This window comes from Cricetulus griseus (assembly GCF_003668045.3).
Source record: "Cricetulus griseus strain 17A/GY chromosome 1 unlocalized genomic scaffold, alternate assembly CriGri-PICRH-1.0 chr1_0, whole genome shotgun sequence".
Classification (NCBI taxonomy): Eukaryota; Metazoa; Chordata; class Mammalia; order Rodentia; family Cricetidae; genus Cricetulus; species Cricetulus griseus.
Window position 1 is genome coordinate 259281146 of NW_023276806.1, and position 14850 is coordinate 259295995.

Sequence of the window (14850 nt, forward strand, 5' to 3'; positions counted from 1 at the left end):
AGTGCTGATATAATTTGGAGATGGGGTCTGTATTCACTCGAGGAGCTTGTGGTTTTATGGGAAAGCCACACAGATAGGGTCAAAACTCTCAGGCTGGATGCTGGGAGTTGCCACAGATGGGGACAGAATTCCCAGGCTGGATGCTGTGGGTATAGACCAGTGGTTCTCAACATGTGGATTACAACTCCTTTGGGGTTGAATAACTCTTTCATAGGGGTCACCTAGGACCATCAGAAAACACAGATATTTATACTATGATTCACAGCAGTATCAGAACAATAGTCAGGAAGTAGCATCAAAAATAATTTTATGGTTGGGGTCACCATAACATGAGAAACTGTATTAAAGAGTCACAGCATTAGGAAGATTGAGAACCACTGGTATAGATGAAGCCCTGTCACTAAGATGCACAGTGTCCATAGGAGAACAAACTAATCAGCACAGAGGATGTGACATAACACTTCCGTCACTTTATAATTCCACAGTGCCTTGACAGTGTTAGTAACATAAGGGACCAAGTCCTGGGAAATGAGGGTCCTAGAAGAGATGTGTGTTTAGGGCAGCTTTCCAGAAATGGCAGCTGCCATTTGGAATAAGCACCTATGGTGACCTAAAGGACACTGAGGGACAGGGTGAAGAAACGACTTCTAAGACAGGGCTGTCTGAACTAGGGCTTGAGGCCTGATCAGGAGCCTGGGTAGGAGATATAAGAATAAGGGAACTTGAAATGGGGTTGTGTTTGCAGGAGAGTGGCCTGAGGAGGCATGAGAGGGGGAGGCAGGGACAGGTTCCAGCTGCCTCCTTGGGGCTAATGAGTTTGTGGGAAAACCAAGACAACATCTATGAGTGGTTTTAGGAATGAATCAGGTAAGGACTTGAGAGAGTTAATCCTCTAGGACCCTGGCTGAGGAGAGAAGGCCAACAGGCGCCTGGTACTTTTCTCATGGATGTGGCAAAATCACTGACAAAAAGCAGCTTAAGGATGGAAAGGCTGAGTTTGGCTCCCAGTGTGAGGCTCCAGTTAATCTACGTGGAAAGAACACTCTAGCTGTGGTGGCAGGGAGAGCAGGCATGTAAACGCCCTAGGTGGTGAAGCAGGGAGAGATGAATGCTGGTACTCAACTCGCCTTGCCCTCTTGGTGCAAGCGGGACCTTTGCTCATGGGATGGTGCCCCTCACATTCACAGTGGATCCTCTTGGTGCAAGCCGGGACCTTTGCTTGTGGGATGGCGCCCCTCACATTCACAGTGAGCCCTCTTGGTGCAAGCCGGGACCTTTGCTCATGGGATGGCGCCCCTCACATTCACGGTGGGTCTCCTCATCTCCGTTGAGATTCTCTGGGAGGGGCCAGAGAGATGGCTCAGTGGTTAAGAGCACTTGCTACTCTTCCAGAGTACAGGAGTTCCATTCCCAGCACCCATGACAGTCAGCTCACACCAACCTGTATCTCCTGCTCCAGCATGTGGTTGAACACACCACACCACACACACACACACACACACACACACACACACACACACACACTCACAAATATAAAAATCTTTACAACACAACCTCTCTGGAGACATCCTCACAGACGTGTGAAATTATTTCTAGGTGATCCTAAAACTAGTCGAAATAACAAGATTAATCATGATGAGCAGATTGCTATGGACAAGGGACATGACCTTTGACCTATTCAGAAGTCTACTTACCCGAGGAGCATGGGAGATGAGTCCTCTCAAATGTCCCATGTACTGTTATGGGAAACAGCCATGGCTGCAAAAGGGCAGGGTACCTGGTCTCACCCATCATCCTGAGACAGAAACTGGAAGGAATCAGATTAGGGTATGCTGTGTGAAAATCTTGCGTCTGGACCCCAACTTCCCATGGTCCAGGGAGAAGGTGATATCCCCAAGTCCCAGGATGGTGCCTACTGAGATGAGGTCACAGCAAACAGAAACTTCTAGATCCTCAGATTTTAAAGGAGAAATCAGAGACCCTGACTCACCATGCACAGACAGATGGGCACCCCAGGTGCAGATGCTGGTGTTGGGATACAAGCACAAATGCTTTATTTTAATTTGGGAAATGAGCCCCCAAGAAGCTCTTGGCCCTGACCCACAGCATTAGAAAATGAACCAAAGTCAACATCAGGCACATGATTGACAGGCATCTACTATGGGAATCTGGGGACTCCTGAGGGAGGGCAATACCCCTCCAAAACTCTTCCATTCGGAGGGCTGAAACCATGGCAACTCTTATAAAAGAAAGCATTTATTTGGGGCTTGCTTACAGTTTCAGAGGTGTAGTCCATTATAACATGGTGCTGGAGAAGCGGCTGAGAGTTCCACATCCCCATCCTCAGAAAGCTGGCAGAGAGAGCCACTGGGCCTGGCTTGGGCTTTTGAAGCCTCAAATCCCATCCCCAGTGACACACTTCCTTTAAACAAGACCACACCTCCTAATCCTTCTCAAGTAGTGCCACTCCCTGATGATGAAACATGCAAATATATGAGCCTATGGGGGGCATTCTTATTCAAACAACCACAATCTCTTTTTCCTGACAGGGATACAATGTAATCAGCTACCTGCTGCTCCTGTAGTCAACCCCACCAATCCCCAGAAATGGATTGCATCTTTCAATACATAAGCCAAGTAAACCCTTCCTTCCTTCAGTTGCTTCTTGTGAGGAACTTGGTCACAACAATGAAGGAAATAACTGACACACAGTTAGGGATGATGGCTTAGTGGGTTGTTTCTGAAATGGGTTTGCTCACTGTGTTCATGTTCTTTAGAGGAACAGGACTTATAGAATGAATGCATATTAAAAGGTTACATGGAGACTGGAGAGAAGGCTCAGTGGTTAAAAGCACTGGCTGCTCTCGCAGAGGACCTGGGTTCAGTTCCCAGCACCCATATCTATCTGTCACTTGAGCTCCAAGTGATCTGGTGGACTCTTCTGGCCTCCATGGGGCACTGCACACATGTGGTGCCCATACATACATACAGACACTCACACATTCACATAAAATAAAAATTTAAATAATGTGATGGTGAGAGAGATTTATTAGATTAGTTTACATTCATGATCCTGGCAACTTGATGATGACTGACTCACACTGGAGAGGGTGAGAATCTGGTGGTTGCTTAGTCCATGAGGCTGGGTATCTCAGCTCTCCTAAACCTACTCTACAGGCCTAGAGGATTCTTGGAGAGCCTTTGGTCTTCACTCTGTGTTGAAAGCCTAAGAAAGCTTATGTCAGCAAAGGACTGTATCAGTAACAACAATAAGGTAGATAAACTTGCCAGCAAGAGTAAAGACAAGTAGGCTAAAAGCCAAGACTTCCTTTTCCCATGACCTTTAATCTAGGCTGCCACCAGAAGGTGCCACCAACATTTAGGGTGGAGTTTTCCACTTCAGATAATCTGACCAAGAAAGCCCTTCATGGGTGCATTGATTCTATTCAGGCTGACAACCAAGATTAGCCTTCACACTCTTAAAGCCAGTGTGGTGAGGTATATTGAAAACTCCCTGTCTGTCAATGTGGGATACCCTTCACCACTCCGGAATTCTGTGATGAAGGATGCCATCAACTGTAGTCATTAACACTTAAACTAGAATCAGAGTCCCAAATAATATTTCTCCAAAGTGTACTCAGCCTTGTTGGGCAGTGGTAGCACATGCCTTTAATCCCAGTCTATGAGTTTGAGCCCAGCCTGATCTACATAGAGAGTTCCAGGACAGCCAGGACAGTCTGTGGTATGGTGTTATTAGCAATGGAAAGCAGACAAAATAATGAAAATTACACTATTTGATTATGGTTGTGAGATATTTGTTCACTGTGAAGATGTTGCTGTGTGTGGTAGTTTGAATGTAATTGGCCCCCATAATCCCATAATCTCATAAGAAGTGGCGTTGTTAGGAGGTGTGGCTTTGTTGGAGGAAGTGTGTCACTGTGGGGGCAGACTTTGAGGTTTCATATACTCAGGATACTGCCCAGTGTGTCAGTCAACTTCCCGTTGCCTCTGAGTCAAGATGTAAGCACTCTCAGATCCAACACCATGTCTGCCTGCACACTGCCATGCTCCTCACCATGATGGACTGAATCTCTGAACTGTAAGTGAGCCACCACAATTAAATGTTTCCTTTGTAAGAGCTGCCTTGGTCATGGTCTCTCTTCACAGCAATAGGAAACCTTTACCAAGATACTGTTATTGGTGTAATGAAAAGCTGAATGGCCAATGGCAAGGAGGGAGGTATAGGCAGGACTTCTTGGTAGAGAGAGAAGTAGGAGATGAATCTAGGCACGTGAGAGATGCCAGAAGACATGGAAAAAGAAGGATAGGCAGTACGTGGCAGAATGCAGACTAATAGAAACGGGTAATTTAACTTATAAGAGCTAGTTAAAAACAAGCCTAATCGAAGGCCAAGCTTTCATAATTAATAACGGGTTTCCAAGCTTGGGATCTAGCTTGCTGGACAGAAAAAGACTCGTTACAGACTGTGCCCATGACAACTTGAAATAAAAGGTCCATTTTCCAGCCTCTCTTGGAACTAGGGGTGACTATGTGAATAAATTCTGATCAGTAGGTAGAGAATTGATGGTTGGTATGTTCAGGATCCATCCCTGTGGGTGTTCAGCTGGCCCTTTGCTATGGACTAGACTTCTGATGTCATGATTGGGTCTAGAGCAAGCTACTTTGTGTCGTTTAGACAGATGCCTGGAATCAGAGAACCTAAGAACTGGAGACCTTGATGGTCAGGGAATGGCTACTCATTCCAACCTGGGCTGACCCTGCAGCCTTGCTTTCCACAAAAGCCCCAGTTACATCATTTTGTTGAGTAGGATTTTCTTTACTGACAGCTAAACAGCCTAAGCCTGTGTGTGCACAGAGGGAACCTTTTGACCTGGGTGGAGTGAGAACAAGGGACTCAGGAGTCAGAGGCAGCACTTGACAGAAGGGAGCATCTCTCTCTCTCTCTCTCTCTCTCTCTCTCTCTCTCTCTCTCTCTCTCTCTCTCTCTCTCTGTCCCCACCCCACCCCCCAATGGAGCCTGCAGGCTCCTTTGGCTGTCTTCCTCTGTGGGATGGAGTCCTGGAAGTGGAGTCCCATGTTCTTCAGGACTTTGAGAAGTTCTGTGTTCTCCAGGAGGTACAGCTATGCTACAGTCTCCCTTCCCTTCTAGAACAGTCCAGACTAGCCCAAGGCAGGTCTAGGGCTGGGTAGAGCCATACCCAACTTTCCTTACATTAGTTCTTGTTTCCTCAAGAGGGTTAGTTGTACCCTCTCTGCTTGCCTGTCCCACTTACTGACTCGAAGAACAGGTAATGAGTTGAACTTCCCCAGCCTGTACTGTGTGCCAGGGCAAAGGTGGGAAAAAGACAGACCTGAGTCTCCACAAGGCAGAAGACAGAGTGAAGTGCACACGGAATGCCAGTCAGGATGTATATGATCACACCTTGGTATAGCAAGTAGCAGGTCCAGAGGCCGCAGAGGCTGGGCAGGGAACATTCAGAAAGTTCTAGAAAGACTGAGACCTTACAGCCTCAACTCTCTCCACCCTGCAATTTCTAGCGTTTCCACATAGAAGGGAACCCGAGGACCCTCCTTGGATCTCCTGTTCCAAATCCCCACAACCTCGACTTCCAGGACTGCCCAGAAGGTTGGGTTTGGGATAAGGAGTATAGTCCAGCTAGGTGGATCTTTCCTCCTTAGACACTACCAGCCTGTGGGATACACTTTCCAGGAGAAGTCGGCTAAACACTGTGACCTTGTTCCAATCCTACACCTTCCCTGGACTCAGTTTCCTTTCGGAAGCACAGACTTGGTGGGGGCGTGGCTTTCTTTAGTTGAGGGGGAGCCTGGAGGAGATCGGGGTGCGGGGGTGGGAGGCGGGCCCCACTGGTCGCAGCGAGCTGGCCAGGCGCACGCACCATGGGCGCTCAGAGCTGGTGGCTCCGCTCCTGCGGTTTCTAAACCTGAGTGGCGCCTGCAGGGAGCGCAGCGTCGGGCACCTCCTGGCCCGGGACACTGGCGGCCCGTCTGGCCCCAGGCCTCCAGAGACCCAGGCGGAAGACGGCAGGGACCCCGCCCGGTCCCTCCCGCGGGCAGGCGGGGCGGTCCCACACAGGACTCCTCCCCCGCAGCCCGGCAGGGATCAGTCGCGGCGCGCGGTTCCGCAGGTGGCAGCTATGGCCCAGTCCTGAGCGCCCCGCCATGGCCGGCGCCCCCAGCCTGCTGCGCCTGGCGCTCCTGCTGCTCGGGGCGGTGGGCAGGGCCGGCCCCCGCCCCCAGGTGAGCCCCCGGGACCCCGGCGACAAATGGGAGGGGGATGCTGCGTTGGTTTGAGGGCGCTGGAGCCAGTGGAGGGGCCCTTGGACTTGAGCGAAACTCCAGGACCCCGGACAGGGGAAGTGCAAGGTTCAGGGGAGAAAGGGGCTGAGGAGTTGGGGGCCAAGGTGGGAACGGACACCAGGTGACTATCCTTGTCCTGACAAGACGCCCCACTTCTCGGCCACAGCTCATTTGCCAGGGCATCAGCTGCCCCGCGGTTGCCTTGTTCTGACTTCTGCGACACATCTCTGTCCTTCTGTACCACTTTTCCAACTCCCTTTTCCCAAACCCGCTGCCCCTCCACCTTCCCATTGTACAGGACCCCTGTCGTGCCTCCCCCTACACTACGATCCTTGGTTCTCTTGTGTGTGTGGGGGGGGTACCCAGGAATCTCTAGAGGGCTGAAAGGGCCTGGTTGTGGAAACCTAGCTCCTTCCCCCATTATTGGCCCCTCATTACAGTCTTTGACTCATAGCCCCAGGGACCCTGCCAGTGGCAGCTTGTTGTCCTTCCTGATGACCTCCCAGGTGGCACTGGATTGCCACCCCCACCCCAGCCTCTGCAGCAAACATGCAGCAGGTTCCCTGCTCCTGAACCAGCCAGGCCCTCTCACACACTCAGCTAGCACCCATTCCAGGGGGCTTTGATTAATAGCCCACCAGAAAGCATACCGGGACACACAGGAACACCCTACCTCCTTGGTGTCCCCAAAGAATAGGTTGCAGTTGGACTCTTGAGGACTCTTCTCCCTCTCTCTCTGTCCTGCCTGTATGTCCTGTCCCATGCTGCCTTGCACTGGGCATGATGGTCAGGGAAGGTGGTTGTTCAAAAGTGCCAGGAGACCCCCCGAGCGGAGAGGTCCAGGCCTGGGCTGTGTCCTGTATTGAATACTTTGCGCGTCATCTCCTGTATCCACAGCTAACCCTGAAGGACTGAAGCCTTTGGTGAGTGGACCTGTATAGGAGGTCTGCAATAGGAGAGGGGCAAACTTCTACCCTTGGCTGTGAGTCCAGCTGTGGACAGAGGTGCCTCCCAAGGAAGGTGCCAGCACTGTTTCAGTCCCCAAATCCTTTTCCATATGAATCTTCTCCTCCCCCCTGTTCTCCAGGGCCAACCGACACCTTCCCCAGTCCTGGCACCTTCTTCACTGCTCCCCAACAGGCCATGGCTTTCCTGGTGACATTGGGATCTTTCCAGATCCACGACTGCAGATCCACTGCTGAGTTCCCTCTTGTGAGCCGGAAGGTGGGGGTGTGAGCCTCCTGCTCCGAGGCCCCTGCAGACCAACTTTGGAGATCAGGTTGGGGATGAAGGGTTAGAGGGTCAAGCTTGGGGCCTGCCTGTCTTCTCCCCCAAACCCCCTAGCCCAGAAGTGTTAGGCTCCTTGAACCTCCTCACATAATCTCATTCTCCAGCCCTGTTCATAACTGCACTTGGGTGGCAGTGAAGAGACACGCTGGAGCTTTTGATGGGGTGCCCTTGTTATGGGGGTACTGACATCTCCGGCTGCTGCAGAGATCCGTGTGACAGGCAGCTTTGAGGTTAGATTGCGATAATTACTGCATGACCTCATGAGCACACAGGAGACTGGAAACTAAATTTTGTGGTTTACTTTCTGTCTGTGATGTCAGCAAGATTAGAATGTCTCCCTTCATGTCACTCATGTTGAGGTGAGTGCTTAGAAACAGAGTTCCCTAGGCGATGTGGTCCAGCAGCCTAGGAACAGGGAAGCAGAGTGTAGGCCCCAGCACCTTCCTCCTGGGGGGTGGGGGGTGGGCATGAAGGCTGAAGGAGCAGGCCTGGTGAGGCCAGAAGTTACTTCCTTGCAAGATGAGGGTGGCTGAATTGACTTCTGCAAGTCAGTTGACCTGGCTACTCCATCATGGTTTCTGGGAAGGACCACTCCCCTTTCCTGTTCCCTTCTGCTCACAGACCCTCCACAGGGAACTGGGCTACTGAGAAGACAGGCAGACCTTTGACACTTGAAGTTCCAACCAGATGGAACCGGAGCTTCAGCTCTAATCGTAGCTCTTTAGCAGGACCCTTGATAATCCCAAGCCCCAGGTTTCTCATCAGTAAAACAGGGATTTGTCCTGGAGGGATGGAGGAACACCGAGGGGAGTAAAGCATTGACTGGTACTGAAATGGCAGCTTGAGGCCTCCTGGAGACCTGTCCTTTGGAACCTGGCATGTCCCCAGGCTGTAGGATAGAGCCTGGAGCAGGATTGTGGGAAGCCCCTGGCCTCTGCACTCCAACAAAGGACAGTGGAGGCTGAGGCTATGGCTTGGTCTGGGTGGACTTTGTCCCTGGCTGGGCTTCCTTCCAGACAGGGACCCAACATAGGACCCACCAGGAGCAGCCAAGAAATCGCATCCTGTCCTCCAATGCCTGGTACTGAGGAAAAACAGGTCCTTCATTTACTGCACCCGTCCTTTGGCAAATGTATGTGTGTGTGTGTGTGTGTGTGTGTGTGTGTGTGTGTGTGTGTGTGTGTGTGTGTGTGTTACATAGAGATGCATATGAGGTAGAGATAGATTGAGAGATAGGTATGCAAGGTGTACAAGAGCCCTGTTTCTCAGCGAGTTTGTGTGACAGTCTGGATGAGAGTTGCCATATACACAACAACGTATCAGCATATAGTCACATGTCCAACAGTGTGTGTGTGTGTGTGTGTGTGTGTGTGTTGGTATCCTGCCTGTTATACTGTGCTTTGGGGAAGGTATGGGATTGCGTGTGACAATTCCTGATGAGTGAATGGAGATCTTCTGGTATGTGTCCATGTAGGGGAGAGGTACTGTGTTTGTGACAGTGTGATTGTGTGTGACTGTGGGGTCAGGTGTGTGTGTGTGTGTGTGTGTGTGTGTGTGTGTGTGTGTGTGTGTGTGTTGGTCAGTAATTTCAGCAGCATATGCCTGAGTTCCTGTCAGTCTGTGTGTGATGGTATGGGGACAGGAGACTCAATGTCAGGCCCTCAGTGCTGGGAACATCCCTGAGGGTGTGAGGGGTATTGGCGTATGACAGTGTGTCCATGAGAAGGTACCTGAGTCTGAGAGAAGGTGCCTGCAGCTTGCCTTGTCCTGCCCATCTATCTGATCAGCTACCTCAGGAAGGACCTTAAGAAAACAAAACATAGACACAAAATATAGGGCTCAGCAATGGGAAGCGTGAATCCAGGCTCTGAGAGGGGACCAGAAGAAAAGTGTGATGACCCAGGAGGAAATGGCAGAGAATCTGCAGCATAGAACATAGCTGGGGGAGAAGGGGGCTGTAGAAGTTGTCTTTGGAGCCCTCTTTGCTCCTTCCAAGGGGCCTACCTCCCTCCTGCCATCCTCCCTCCCTCCTCAGTGGTCAGGTGAGACTGCACATTCTTTTCTACTGCCCCTTAACCCAAATGGTTCCCAGAAAAGGAGAAGCCTTGGTGCACAGGCTCACATGAGTTTGTGGTGATGCCCTGTACCTGGGTGCAGGCTGTGGATGGAGCCGAAGGCAAGCACCATCTGCAGGCTCTGAGCTCCTTGGTGTTCTATTCTGTATCTCTTGCTACTTCTCCTAGAGACGTCCCCTCCTTACTGTCCCCTCCTCCTGGACATTGATTCCCCCCCCCTTTTTTTTCAAACACTGCAGAAGTGCTGGTCCTAGGAAATACTGGTCTGTCCTGGCCCCCGGGGCTCCCGGTCTGTGGTCCTAACCAACATCAATGCCCTGGGACAGCCTTGTTAATTTCTCCCTTCTGGGAGCTTATTGAATTTAGAAGGAAGATCCCCAGATTCAGGAAGTCAGGCTTGGGGTTTCAGCCTGTCGTCTTCTAAACAGTGGAATCTTCAGGACCAGCTTCTCCCATGTGCCAGGGGCCATTGTAAGCAGCAGCTTAGTTGTCACGGTCCTTGATTCTCGGAGTCTTGTCGCTCCTTTGCACACAGGCAAGCTGAGGCTAGAAGCTAAAACGTGCACAAGATCACAGACCCAATTTATGGGAGAACTGCAGGATCGAGTGCAGATATGACCCCAAAGTAGGGCTACTCACTGTTTGCCTTGTCACCTGGACCCCAGGGCCTCGTGGCATCCAGTGGCCCCACCTTCAACAAGGCTTATGCCAGATCCTCTCTCTTACTGTTGTCTTTGCCTAGGAATTGCCCTGGACATCTCCGCAGATGTGTGTGTGTGTGCATGTGTGTGTGTTCATGTGGGGAGGAGGTACATTAGTTGTGGCCATGCATGTATTCATGCATATGTGTGAAGGACAGAGGTCACACCTGAGCGGTGTTCCTCAAGAGCCATATAACTTTTTGTTCATATTGTTTTGCTTCTGGGATGGTGGCTTCTGTCCCTGGGACCTGGGGCTGGAATATCAGGATAAGCAGTGACCCTCAGGGACCCTCCCGGCCCCGCCTTCCCAGCTCTAGGGTTAGAAGTGTGTTTCGCTCTACCCTGCTTTTTACCTGGGTTCTCCATGTGGAACTTAAACTTTCATAGGTTTGCAGGACACACCTTATAGACTGGGCCAGCTCCCAGCCTGCTCACCTCTACACCTTTGTGTCGAAATGCCCATCTTCCTTGCTAGGTCAGCCACCACTTTCCCTTCCTGTACCTCTCAGCCCCTAGACACTGAGACCTGCCCAGACTCCGCCCTAATGTCTTACACCATCACCTTCTTCTTTTTTTTTAGTTTTTTATTTTTTATATATTTGAATTACAAACAAGATTGAATTACATGACGATCCCAGTTCCCTTCTCTCTCCCTTCCTCTCCTACCCCCACAACTAAAATCTTACCTGTCACATATCCTTTCTTCTAATCTACACCTGATTCAACCTTTCTGCTTCCTCATGACCTCTGCATCCTTCCTTTTCTTCCCTTCTCACTCTCATAGCTTCCTCCCCCCTCTTCCCATGTTCTCAATTTGCTTAGGGGCACCATCACCTTCTTATATCATTTGTCCTGCAAAACATTTGGCCCCAGCCTCAAACAGCCCGGAGACTCTCAGGACAGTCTGCCCACTGTCTCCTCCACTCACCACCATCTAAGATTGACACTCTATGGCTTGGGGGTGGGGAGACAAGGCCCTGTCCTAACAGAGCCCCAGTCTAAAGTTAAATATCATATCTTTGTGAAACTCAACCTAGTCATTGTCCAAGCCAAACCCTCTTGGAAACTCTCATGGTGGCTGGCCATCAAGGTCCTGGCTCCAGTCTCTGATCTCTCCTCTCCACTGGGAGATGCTGGTTCCTTGGGCCTCTTCCATGCTCGCTGACACACCTGCTGCCCCAGTTCCCAGCAATGACCTTGCTTTCTGCCACTTCTACTAAGGGCAGATATTGTGGATTCCTCCCCTTGTGGCTGTCTGCCCTCACCTGCACCATAGCCTTGAGGGCAATGAGAATAGAGGAGGAGGGAAATAGGAAAGGAAATGAGAGGTGGCACTAATCCACTGTGATTTAGTCGGATGAATCTGCCACCCATCAGTAGTGGCTCCAATGACAACACCACCTTTGCTGTTGGCATATTGGACTTACTTTTTTTTTTTTTGTACTTCTTTTTCTTTTTATTCTCCAAGCAAATACTGCTGACCTTTGCTCCTAGAAGAACTTGTCCTTCAGGGCAGCCTCACCCGCACATTTACTCTAGAGATGTTGGTGGCATTCAGAGGAAGCTTGACACCCCCCCCCCCCCGTTTCTGGAACTTTCCATGTCACTAGGAACAAGCACATGTCACTGTGTGTTGTTCTGTGGTGATGTCATATGAACTAGGACTCTGCTCAAAATAGGACAGGCTCACCCAGAAATCAGATCTGGTGTGTGTGTGTGTGTGTGTGTGTGTGTGTGTGTGTGTGTGTGTGTGTGTGTGTGCGCGCGCGCACTGGGACTTGGGCCCTGGCATCTGAAGTCCATCAATTTCATTTCATCACCTGTGTGTATTTTGTGGCTTCAAAAAGTGCACTTCTGGGCTGGAGGGATGGCTCGTTGGGTGTTTGCTGGCAAGTCTGATGATATGGTTCCAATCCTCAGGATCCCACGTGGTTGGAAGGAGAGAACCGACTCCCTTGGGCTGCTCTCTGACCTCCAGATATATGATGCACACTGTGGCAACATGTGCTCTCTCGTGCGTGCACCTATCTACATGCATACAGTCATATGCGAATTTAATTATGTATAAATCCCAACTTTAATGCAAGGGCCTTTTTGTTCATTTTGACATCTATTACTTCTAAATGGGTAATATTTATAATCTGTAAGGATGTTTGTGAAAAAAATCAAAAAGCACTACAGCTCAAGGCTGACTAAAGGGAGCACTCAGAAATACGCACAGGGGACGGGTTCAGTGGAATGGGTCTGTTATTGCTGCATGCTCAAAAACCAGTGCTGTTAAACTTAATTAGGCTCCCAGCCCTCTGTCACAGGTGGGAGGCCACCTCCCAGTGCAGGCACAACTTCAGTGTTCTGGACCTTTCTGTCTTCACCCTGCCCTCCTCACCTCTTATCCTCTTGAGGCTTAGAAGCCAGGCTGAATATCAGATCTGCATTGTGTTAGAAGAGACACTGGGGCATGGGGGGGGGTGTCTGTGGTCCTCCTAGGGCAGCAGTTGAGTCTGACAGGAGGAGTGAGTGATAATTCTGGCTCTTATATGCCCTCAGTGTGGCCATGTCCTGCATCCTCGGGTGTCCTGCATCCCCGGGGTGCTGCAGGTTAGTCACTGAGCTGGATGACTGTGTGCCAACCTTAGCTCTGCTTCCTGAAATGCTGTGTGCCTTTGATGGAGTCTTCTGACTCTCCTAGAATGGTCGGAAGCATGACAACTCCTACATGACCAGACAGCAGGCGGGGAGGAGCCCCAGGCTGTGATGCAGCCTTCTCCTTCAGGAAGTGTCTCCTTGCTCAGGGTAGATGAAGGGCAGATGGGACCATGGATGAGTCATATAGTCTCCTTAACACTCTCCTTCACCCCAACTCCTTAAGCACTAATCCTCTAGACACTTGCTGGATACTTACTATACATCAGCCTTGCATGGTCCCCTGGGCGGGATAACCACAAAAAAGGTCCTGCCTGGATCCCCAAAGTGGCAGTCACTTGCTTTCTCCCCTTTCAGAAATTCCTGGTAAGCTTTGGTCCCCTGGAGATTAAGAAACCAAGAGGATGGGAGGACGCGAGTGGGGATGAAGGGGCTGCTGTAGCCAGGGAGCCTCCATTTCTGCTTTCCCTCTTAGGGCGCCACCGTGTCCCTCTCGGAGACAGTGCAGAAATGGCGAGAATATAGACGCCAGTGCCAGCGGTTCCTCACTGAAACACCGCCTCTGGCCACAGGTGAGTCCCATGAGCCCTCAGGCCTGTACTTCACAGAGCTCTGGGGAGGCTTTGAGATCGGGGCCATAGTTGGTACCCCTTGTCTCTCTGGAATGCTGCCTGCCTGGGCCTCTGTCCTGGTGACCACACTGTGTCTTTAATGCGGTGCCTTCCTGACCCCTTCCCACCAGTTTTCCAACAGGCAGCTTTGTGGGTACTATTTTCTTAGTGTCTTTACCTCTAGAGCAGGCACCCCACTTTCCATTCTGTGTTCTTCTCAGCTCTCCTTAACTGTGTTTAGATTGAAGGCCCAATGGAAGCATTTATACAAACCAATCTTTATGTTTTGAGACAAGATCTCATGTAGCTCAGGCTGCCTTCCAACTCACTATGTAGCCATGGATGATTTTGGACTTCTGATCCCCCTGCCTCTACCTCCCAAGCACTGGCATTCCATGCCTGTATACCACCACACCTGGCTTATGCAGGGTTGAGGACCAGACCCAGGGCCTTAGGCATGCTAGGCAAGCATTCTCCCAACTGAACCAGCAGGAGTAAACCTTTTAGGGAGTTTATAGGATGGTTTAAAGGTCACAGCATTGGAGTCAGCTGGGCTTGGGTTCAAATCCTGTCTTTGATCATCACAGTGATCTGGGGAAGGGTTTCTCAGCCTCATGAGCCAGCATTTCCCTCCTGTCTGTGAAGAACAGCTCAAAAATGGCTTATAGGTGATATCTGTTGAGCCCTTTTTATATTCCTTCTTCACAACATGTAACACAACATGTAACAAAGCTCCGTGGAACAGGGCATGCCTGCATTCCACACAGGAGGACAAAGAGCTGTTAAAGAACTCGCTTAAATTTCTGACCCTGATGAGTAATAGGGTCCTTCCTTGGTCCCTGCCCTGTGGGGAGTGTGCTCAATGTCCAGTGATCCCTGTGTGAGAATGCTCAGTGTCCAGTGATCCCTGTGTGAGAGTAGTGCCCAGTGATCCCTGTGGGGGAGTGCTCAGTGTGTAGTGATCCCTGTGGGGATAATGCTCACCTCCAGTGATCCATGTGGGGAGAATGCTCATTTCCAGTGATCCCTGTGGGGAGAATGCTCATTTCCAGTGATCCCCATGAGAGAGCGCTCAGTGTTCAGTGATCCCTGTGGGAGAGTCCTCAGTGTCCAGTGATCCCTGTGAGAGAGTGCTCAGTGTGTAGTGATCCCTGTGGGGAGAGTGCTCAGAGTGTAGTGATCCCTGTGGGG

General features: G+C 50.6%; 1 protein-coding gene across 1 annotated transcript in view; it reads left to right on the plus strand.

The window, feature by feature from the left end:
* The first annotated feature begins 6201 nt into the window (after positions 1-6201).
* Positions 6202-14850, plus strand: part of Glp1r (glucagon like peptide 1 receptor) — a 36044-nt gene continuing 27395 nt past the window's right edge. Inside the window, exons 1-2 of the mRNA XM_027394401.2 lie at positions 6202-6279; positions 13524-13620. Of these exons, the coding sequence (XP_027250202.1) occupies positions 6202-6279; positions 13524-13620 (175 nt within the window). The remainder of the gene's footprint in view (positions 6280-13523; positions 13621-14850) is intronic.